This window comes from Maylandia zebra, linkage group LG18 (genome assembly GCF_041146795.1).
Source record: "Maylandia zebra isolate NMK-2024a linkage group LG18, Mzebra_GT3a, whole genome shotgun sequence".
Lineage (NCBI taxonomy): Eukaryota > Metazoa > Chordata > Actinopteri > Cichliformes > Cichlidae > Maylandia > Maylandia zebra.
In genome coordinates this window covers 26,471,989-26,481,680 of record NC_135184.1, presented here as the reverse complement: position 1 = coordinate 26,481,680, position 9,692 = coordinate 26,471,989, and the positions used below count along the sequence as shown (strand labels likewise).

Sequence of the window (9,692 nt, the reverse complement as noted above, 5' to 3'; positions counted from 1 at the left end):
TAAAAGCTGCAGGACACCGGCCATTGAGGCCTGGAGTTCCCCCACCACTGCCTCAAACTCAGTCATAAGAAAAGACTGTACACAAACAGGATAGGAAAACCAAACGGTGTCATAAAGGCATAACTCGATGTCAACTATTTATTAGATGTTACACTGAAACAACAGCAAAAAAAAAGAAAGAAAGAAATGTAAACAACATTTCTGGAAACAGTCATAACTAAGCAACCACAAGTGAACACTTAACTGTTACTGGTATTTAGACAAAGTGTAACTGTTTAATATGTGCACCATTATTCATTTCAGTGACTTCCAGAGTAATGAAAACAAACAAACAAAAAAAAAAACAAACGACTACTATTCGCAAAAAGTAGGTGATATCACAGTTCAATTAGTATTCATGAGGGTTTTTTTCTTCACAGCAGAGGGTCAAAGTCATAACATCAATCTCCATAAAGTGATAATTAGGTGTCAGCATATAGCGGTGGGGGAGGAAGAAGTTCCAGCTCTGTGAAGTCAACTTCTTGTTCACTGTCAAGAAGAACACAGGGCATTACAACAGTTTATGAGAAAGGGTTAGGTAAGATGTTTTTTCTAAGTATTACAGTACATGCTTCTATGGGTACTCAGTTTAATGTTTGTCATAATAACAAAGTTAGGCTTTCTGATCAGAAGGAAACAGGAGACACTTACGGATATGGAGGCTCCTCAACCGCACTCAAGTAGTCTAGATAAAGACGAACAGATACAAGTGTCACATCAGCTTTGAACAACCAGCAACGCAAAATAACTAACAGCAGCATGACTCCAGGTCATTTAAAGCAGATAAAGGTTTCTCAAGTTATTTTCCATTAGGGAAAAAGTCTCCCGTGTTTAGCTTCACCATTAGAATCAGAATCAGAAACTTTATTGTCATGAGAACAACGAAATTAAGAATGGTCCCCGATCATTGCATCATCCCTAGCAATATCAAAATATAAATAAAACAATAAAATTCAATAAATAAAATAGATAGAATACTTAAAATACTAATAAGATATAACAGTAAAACATTCACATACATTCCCACACACATGCTTCAGACCGTGCATAGATTAACACAAGAGTGGCGTGATGGACATTTTTTTGTAGTATTCAGATGTGTTATTGCAGTTGGATAACAGCTGTGTTTGAGTCTATTAGTCCTTGCTCTGATTGCCCTGTACCGTCTGCCTGAGGGCAACAGTTCGAACAGGGAGTGGCCAGGATGTGAGGTGTCTTTTATGATGTTTTGGGCCTTTTTAAAACAGTGGGCGTTGTGTAGAACTTCCAGTGTGGGGAGAGGGCAGCCAGTGATCTTTTGGGCGGTGTTAATGATCCCTTGGAGTGCTTTCCTCTGAGCCCCTGTGCAGCTAGTGTACCAGATGCATATGCATATTATCAGTGAGGGCGACATGTGGTGACAACAGTGGAGCCATGGCAGAGAATGGGAGGGGAAAAACAAAAACAACACACCACTTACTCTGAGGTTCATGGCTAAACAGGACACAAGAAGAGGAAAGAACAGTGCTGTTGAATATAAAGACAAGCAGCTAGAAACATGACAAGTTTGCATAAATAGTGTCTGAGGTTAAAGGTTACAAAAATAAAACCTTGTAAACTTTGCTCCATCATCATCATCATCATGGACATCACCAAGTTCATCTTTGGTGTGGTGAAAGAAGACTGCCAACTTCTGCAGGGCTTCATGCTTAATTCTGAAGAGCAGAAGTAATGTTGCAAAATTAGTTGTTTTATTTTGTCCAGCTTCCAAATTCTTCCACGGAAACAAGACTGTGCAGGGTGAGTAGAACCCAACACAACACCTCCCTGAAGCAGAGCTTTTTATTAAAGGCTGCTTTTTGTACTTCCTGGAACAGAAGACAAAACGTTTTATCAAATTTGTATTGGCCTGAGGTTTCAAAGTAAAAGCCTGGTTATAAAAGGCTCAAAAAGCTTCCTTCAGCTAAGGTAAAAGCCTTCAAGGCAATGCTATCAAAGTCAATTTTTGTAATTTAGTTTTAGGCTTAACCTAAACTCAGTGTTCCATAAAAAAGAAGAAAACTTATGTTACAAATCCACAGTTTAAAAAAAACAAACAAAAATTAATAGTGGCGATCCTTTGTGTATTAGTAAGATGTTGATAAGTAGGTTAAATAAAACAGCAAGCGTTGGTTATTTAACCATTTCTGCCACTTAGGATTTAAAATATCCCAATATTTTGGACTTCAAGCTTTGCTCACTTAGACAATCAGCAGCTTTTCTCTCTTCTGATTAATTGTTTCGCTTAAATTTCAAGTAAATTGGCCAATATTTTACCAGCTGGCGCCCTCCCTTTGTCGGATGTGATTACAAATTGAATAGCTTTTAGATTTATACAGTTGCTCGCACAAAAGAATAAACTGGAATACCTCACAGATGATTATAATTGGAGTTTTTAATCATTTTGTAAAAGAAAATGATGCCAATCAAGAAAAATCATACACAAGTAACAGGTTAACAAAAAGAGAAGCCAGCAGTTAGCCGGTTTCTCGGTTTGGTGATTCGCCTTTCTCGGGCAGACTGTTAATCAGCTAAGATTTTTAAGTTTATCATCCAGTGTGGCAATGATAGTCTTTAGTCGCTCCTGTAATCAGTGGAGGCCTCTAAAAACACTCCCTGTATCGCTACAGCTTCAAGGACCTTGTAAAATGTGTCCCAATATTGTTTTTGCTCCTCTTCCACCTTTAATATTTACCTGCTCATTAACACAGTAAGTGATCATAAATTAGTCCACAACACAGTATATATACCCTTGCTAAGAAGCAGTGCAGTAATGTTTATGAAGGGTTTGAAAGGGAAATAATGCGTCTGCTCTGACATCCGTGTTTGAGACTTACTGCGAGTGCAGGTCATCCAAGTTGGCGTCATTCGGTGTGTTCTGGGCACCAGCATGAACACATGCTGACAAAGTGAACAAATGAAGGGCAGAGGTGTAAGCGGAAGGGCGAGACAGGAACGGGGTTAGTTAAAATGCAGACTGAAGAGGAAGGAAGTAAGAAAAACATATGGTAAAAGTGCACATCAAAGCCCTGCTGCAGTCTGCCATTGCATAAAACAACCAGAGTTCCCTTTAAACAGGAGAGGGTGGGGGTGTGGGTAGGCATCTTCTGTTGGCCCATTTCAACTTCAAAAAGACGGGACATAAAAATGTACTCACACATCTCGGGCACTGAAGCCGTCTGCTGAGAAAAGCTGCTACCCAAATTGAAGAGAAAGAATATTTAATGTTCATTTGTCATTTTTAGAAGTGACACTGATCAAAAAGCTGCTTTGAATAAATGCCAAACATCTTACTGGCTCTCACTGAATGGTGAGAGGGTCTCATCTTCATAGGCCCACTCCTCGCTGTCATCTGTGACTGTGTGAAGAAGGAAAAAGGAATAAAACAAACAATGAAGCCTGACAAGCATGCTAATGAAAGCCCATGAATTCCATCAGTATCATAAAATAACACCCGGCCGTAAAGCAGATGACAGCAGTTAAGTGATGCTGGCTGGGATCCAGCCTCAGTGCAGCAGCACTCAGTCATACAGAGCCTCCTGAAACTTACAACTGCTTGTTAGAAAAGGCTGGTTTGAGGATCTGAAAAACAAAGAAAAAAGTGAATCATGGCACTGTTTTGTTTTGAATTGAGAAACTAAAAATTTGATCAGTGTGCTACCCAGTACCTGCTTCCAATACTTATGTTATCTCCCTCCACGTTGCCTCCTCGCCCTGCTGCTTGAGCCTTCTTGCCGAGTTCCAGCATCTCCTTGATATTTAGCTCCACATTCATCACTGAAATATAACCATCTGCAAGGAGAGAGCAGCAAAGTAATGACACCAAATGTGGAAACACTCCTGTTGTATCAACATCTGTTGTATCCATGCTATGTTTTTAAAGTCCAGATGCTATTAAGCCATTCTTATTTCACACTTACAAATAACACAAAAGTGAACTCACACTTGTTGTTGGCGTCTCGGGCCAACCATTTGCCTTTGGGGCAGTTGGTAGTGCGGATAATGCTGACCGTGTCCCCGCTCTTCACAGGCAGATCATTCTTGCGGACTTTACTGGCCACCATCACCTTGGCATGGTACATCGGCTCTTCGTCCCCCGTCACCTACGAGGTCACGTAAAAGACTGTATGTAAACAATGACCTTAGAGTTTTAAGGTTCAATATTAACATTTTGACCACTGCCCTGTCTTTTTTCTTTTTGGGTGGACGGAGGCTGGAGTGCCAATTAATCTGCTAATGTTTGCAAGCTTGGAGAGCAAGCTGCATTCATAAACCCTGCGGCTGCAACACACACACACACACACACACACACACACACACACACACACTATTGCTAAGATTACAAAGCACTTACTCATCGGCTTCAGCTGTCGGTGTCTGAACACCTGTAAAATCGACTTAGCCACTCAGAGTTGTTATGAGCAAGTGAACTATCCACAGCAGTGAAAACTGTTTTTTCTACCAGGTTGTAAACAAGCTTTTTAATGCTGTAAAGTTGGACATTTTAACACGAGACTATGGGGATTCCTACAGGTACTGGAGTTTTTAACACTTTCTGCATTGGTTTCATTTTCAGAAGCTGTCCTTGGATGTCACACACTCACAGGCTGGCAAACTGAAAACAAATATTTGTTTTGTTGTATTCATAAAGACTTGAAATTAGACTTCTAGTTAGTGAAATTGATCACATCAGGAACACATTTACTGAGGTTATACATGAAAGGATTTTTTATTTTTATTTCCAGAAAACACAGGTGTCACCCTCTGCTGGCTATTAGAAAGAAAGGTATATGGTACTTTTTCAGACCCTAAAGCCACATCCATCTGTTATACATTATAGGAGTCACATCTTAGCAATGAGCTGCACTGTCTTACAAATACCTAAGCAGCAAAAAAAGTAAAGCACAAAAATGTTTTACATCTCTGAAGAGATGCTGCACTGATTCTATGTTTGAAGTTTTATTAAAAAAAAAAAAACCCTAAAAATTCAGGAAGTAACATTTCCCAACTGTGACTTAGAAAAGCTGAATAAACAGTAACCAAAGGAAACTAAAATCAAAAGTCATCATCTCAAAACAAATCACCCCCTTACTTTGAACTTCTTTTTCATTTCATTTTCCTTCTTCTCCCTCTCTTTTTGCTCCTTTTTTTCCTTTTCCAATCGTTGTTTCTCCCGCTTCTTCTGTTCTTTATGGTCGGCGGGGTTGGGAGTGTTCATCATGCTAAGAAAAATGTGAAAAAAGGGATTTGAGTAGCTTGTTTTTTAAATCACATGTTAAGTAAAAAGATTTACATGTCTGACATACCTGTGCATATGATTATGTGCCAAATGTTCACCCGATACACAAACCCTGCAGTTTGATAACCATAGGAAGGGAATGGATGTCACAGTGTCAATAACAGAACAAAGGTATTATGTTTACGAGAAGGGAAGGAGGGAATGAAAGACGGGAAAAAAGAAAAAGCATACCATGGATTCTTTTGCCTTTTAACACATGACTCCTTTTGAGAAAAAACCCAAAAAAGACAACACTAGATACAAAAATACACAGTAAAATACACTTTTTAAAGTTGCTAAGATGATTATATACTCCGATTTAAAAATGAGTTACCTTTGGCTGGTGGTCCACGTATGGATCTGTAAAAAGCAAAAGCAAACAGTGATTATAAATGAGAATAAATATCTGCAAATGGTTTTATTTTAAGAATAAAATGTGTGTGAAGTACTTACTCTTCAGTCCGCCTTTTCTTTTGGTGGAGTTTTGGCTCAAAGTGAATTTGTTCATATTCTCAACATCTTCATATATGTTAGTATACGTTTCATAGTAACTGTCCTGTTGATGTCCACTGTAAGGGGAAAGTATAAACAGCACACTGTTATATGAAGAAGGAAAAAAAAACTGATTCCAGTTACTATAAAACTTACCATGAGTGGCTACTGAGCTCTCTTTCCTCTGGGAAAGACTGACACTCAGCAACTCCCACATCAGTTTCATCAGACGGAGATTTAGGAAAAGAATCGACAAGCACCTCTTTGCTCTGGGACCTCTGCTGTGGTATAGCAGGCTCTGGGAACTCCAACAAGTTTATTGGTTCAGAGAAGCTGGCTGGATCAAGGGGTATTATGTTTTCACTTCCAAGGTTCAGATCTTGGATGATGGAGCTCACACGAGGCCCCACAGGATCGTGCACTGACAAGTCAGCTTGTGGATGCTCAGCGTCGACAGCTGTGTGAGGGTTAGCGCCGACTAAGTCTAAGGCCTCCAGTTCTAGTGCAGCAACATCAACACCTCCACTTTCTGCTGTTTCCATCTCTGTATTTTCAAAGTCTGGAAACTCTGGGGCATCCAGCAGAGGGTTGGAGACGGGTGGGTGCTCAGACTCTGCTTGGCTAACGTTTGGTGACACCACTATAATAAGAAAGTAAAAGCAGTATTTGAACAGATGTTAGGCCTCACCACAAAAAGAGGAATAATGTGAACTGCAGAGAGGATAATGCTAAGTCACTGATGACTAAGCACATGAACTGTGGCCACAGAACTGAAGATGCAAAAAGAGGAAAAAGAAGAAGAAATGAAACATTAATCTCTATAAACAGACTGATAGCCTTTTCCAACATGCATCTGTTTAACCTGAGATGTTATTAGGAGTACTGCTAATAAATAATCATTCTAACTGACGCTATATAGACAGCAGCTGATGTTAAAACCTAAAATAAAACCTACATTTTCCTATTTTTCCAACATTAATCAGGTTTTTCTTAAGATCAAGAAACCTTTTGTTGTCAACTATGTTTTCTAATATGACTGATCGCAGCCCAAGTAATTTGTCAGATTATTCTGACACCTAATGTGCAGTTTGAGATGCAGGTAAACTGTCTATGTGACAGCAAGAGAGGACAGAATTTGCTAAAACGCATCAGCTAACCTTCGCTGACATTTTCTAATAGGTTTTTAATGCAAATCTATTCTCTGCTATTGCTCCCAGTGGCCATGTCTGTAGACTTCGTGAGATTCTCATACCAGTAAACAGAGGCGCATGGTAATAGCTGAGATCTACTAATGGAGGTCTGAGGGGCTTTGCCGGCACTGGCCCCAGTGTTCTCAGATCAGGCAGAGGCTTCTTTAGTGGGACACATGGTGGATGAAGTTCAACAGTCTTCACTGGCATATTTGCAGATTTCTCTCTGCCAAGCTGCTTATCCAGTGCCGATTCTTGAGGGGGAAAAGCATTAAATATGAATAGTATTAGCAATGTATATAAAAATTTATGTTATAACATTAACACACATGATGAAACTGCAGATTTTGACATTTGTCACTCTGCATATAGCTTACTGCATAAAGCGTTGTTGGTTTTGAAGAAAGGCCGGGCTGAGATACAAGCCAGATGTGAAAGACACACTGGTGGGGGGGTGGGCAGATCAGCGGTCCTCGGTGGTGGAGTAAACTCCTTGCCTGTGTTGTCAGGGGAATGCAAGCTCTTGGGTTTGGAAGAGATCAACATGTTTCGGCGTGAGAATTTCTTCTTGGCCCTCTCCAAAGTGCTCATAATTTTATTGTCAGAATCGACTGTGGTCTCTGCTGAAGGAGGGGTGACTGGGACATCTGGACTGGAGAGGGGGTATTCACTGTTTGATTGGTCACTTTGGAGTGAAGCCCCATCCTCTGTGGTTTGTTTTTCCACTGATGGCAACTCACCAGGAGCGCTACACGGTCTGGTGGTCAAATCACCATATGTGGGCTCATCTCCGCTTTCCGCACTGACCTTTGATGCTTTGACTGATTTGAATGGAAGCAGCAAAGCCTTCTTCTTGACTTTAGTTTGTGGCAAGGCTTCCTTCCCCAACTCTGGTTCGGGTTTGTACTCTCTCCTGAATGGTGTTTCTGTCTTCTGATCTTTTGCGGGCAGGACAGGAAGCACCAGCGGCATGTATCGAGAATGCCTTGCTGTGCCGTCTCCATTAGTAAGCTGAGATGACAGGGAGGTCCGCTGAGGTTGCAGCGGAAAGGAAATCGGCCTCTTGCCTCCAGACAGTCGCAGTGCATCTCTGAAAATGACACGAGGAAGCGCTGGTGTCTTGTTTTCTGCAGCAGTATTAATACTGCTAACCACAGTGCAGTGACCTCCAGGTGGAAGAATCTGTTTGGGTTTTTCAGCAACAGCTGGACGGCTGGTTTTGGATTGAGCCAGGAGAGCCTCTTCCTGAAATTTGGCCCTCAGTGCTTTGAAGTTGATTGGTCCCTCCTAAATAAAAAAAAAAAAAAAAAAACGTAAGTAAAAGAAAGCACAGAAGTATAAGGGATGTTATATGGTCATTTTAACTCTTTTCCCTCATAAAGACAAGGTTTGATGCCCTCCTCTGAACCCTTAATGACGAGCGCTGACACCTCAGTATATATCTATAAAGACGTGGTGTGACAACCATTAGAAGAGTTTGTCGTTTTCCAAGGAAAGCTACATGGGCAGAGACCACCCTCACTAACCTCTGGTACAAACCCAGTCATTGTTTCTATAAGCAGGCCCGAAATATGACAGAAACTGCTCAGTTTAGAGAAAAAAAAAAAAAGCTTCAAGGGTTGCTGCTGCTCAGCATTCAAGGGGTAAAGAGATAAGCCTGCAAAAATTACAAAAGACGTCTTTTCCTCATTTACTCCCCTGAAAGTGATACAGAAATAATTTTGCGTTCCATCTGTCCAACAAAATTGCTATAATTCAACAGGTAATGTTTGCATATGCTGAGAAACAGGAATGAAAATAAACTTTCTAAGTTTCCAATCCTACCTTACCTACCAATCATACAAATGACACGTGAAGGTACCTTTTTTTGGTACTTTAGAACTATTTTTCTAACTGCAGAGTTTAAAGTAGTAATCCGCTCACCTAAATTTAATGTCTCTGCTTTAATTAAGCTTTCTTTCTTTTCCCCGAAAAAACAAAACTACACCCTTTTGGTAATTGCGAGGCTTTTTTTTTCCACAAGTCGCTGGTCATTTAAAACCCAAGTGTTTGTTGGTTAATTAAGATGCTACTGAACAGATTAAGCCTTCATATATTGTTTTAATCAATAATAGATGTAGAAAATTTAAGACATCCATGTTTCTCAAAAGCGATCAAAAGGAAAAACTGCTATCACTGTGAGCACCGAAACGACTTTCATATATTTAACTGGGTTGGTCGTAAAAATGATGATTTTATTTCAAAAGTATTTTTTTCCCCGTTCTATCAGTTAAGTAAGCCATACTCGTGTGTTAGAAAGAGTAAAGCAGCAGCAGAAGCACATTAGCAGAAAGAAAAGCAATACAAGTAAATTAGCTTTCTATTTAACTGCCCTTTAGCTAATTAAACCCGCTATAAAAGCCTTGTAACTTTACCTCTTCCATTGTAGCTTCTGTCTGTCATCGCTGTTAAGGACCGAGCATTTGAAAGACGGTTTCAATTTTAATACCGAGACGCTGTTTACTTTATTTTTTTTAAACAGCGACCTAACAGCTCTGGTTAATCACGGTGAAGGCTAAAACAAACAATTTGAAAGAGCCGCTGAATGACGCACCTGCGTGCTGCACTCGACCTACGTGCGCGTTCACGTTTCCTCGATCAACGAATCAGGAGCGTCGAAGGCGCAACGTGCGTGG

At 40.3% G+C, this 9,692-nt stretch overlaps 1 protein-coding gene across 7 annotated transcripts; it reads right to left on the bottom strand.

The window, feature by feature from the left end:
- Positions 1 to 124: 124 nt before the first annotated feature.
- si:ch211-188c16.1 (uncharacterized) lies at positions 125 to 9,641 on the bottom strand. 7 transcript variants are annotated; one of them, XM_076876628.1, is made up of 19 exons: positions 9,432 to 9,641; positions 7,395 to 8,304; positions 7,080 to 7,271; positions 5,984 to 6,467; positions 5,789 to 5,904; positions 5,670 to 5,695; positions 5,528 to 5,589; positions 5,364 to 5,408; positions 5,150 to 5,279; positions 4,001 to 4,160; positions 3,726 to 3,849; positions 3,608 to 3,639; positions 3,352 to 3,415; positions 3,215 to 3,252; positions 2,895 to 2,958; positions 1,629 to 1,733; positions 1,492 to 1,545; positions 691 to 724; positions 125 to 528 (listed from the first exon to the last, which is right to left on the bottom strand). In XM_076876628.1, coding segments are annotated over exons 1-18 (2,616 nt in total). In that variant the 5' UTR covers positions 9,441 to 9,641; the 3' UTR covers positions 125 to 528; positions 691 to 723. The 7 variants fall into 7 exon arrangements, with proteins under 7 accessions (XP_076732743.1, XP_014266373.3, XP_023009748.3 ...); XM_014410887.4 differs by having other exon boundaries at positions 1,499 to 1,545; positions 3,215 to 3,249; XM_023153980.3 differs by having other exon boundaries at positions 1,499 to 1,545; positions 9,432 to 9,640.
- Between the last annotated feature and the right edge of the window lie 51 nt (positions 9,642 to 9,692).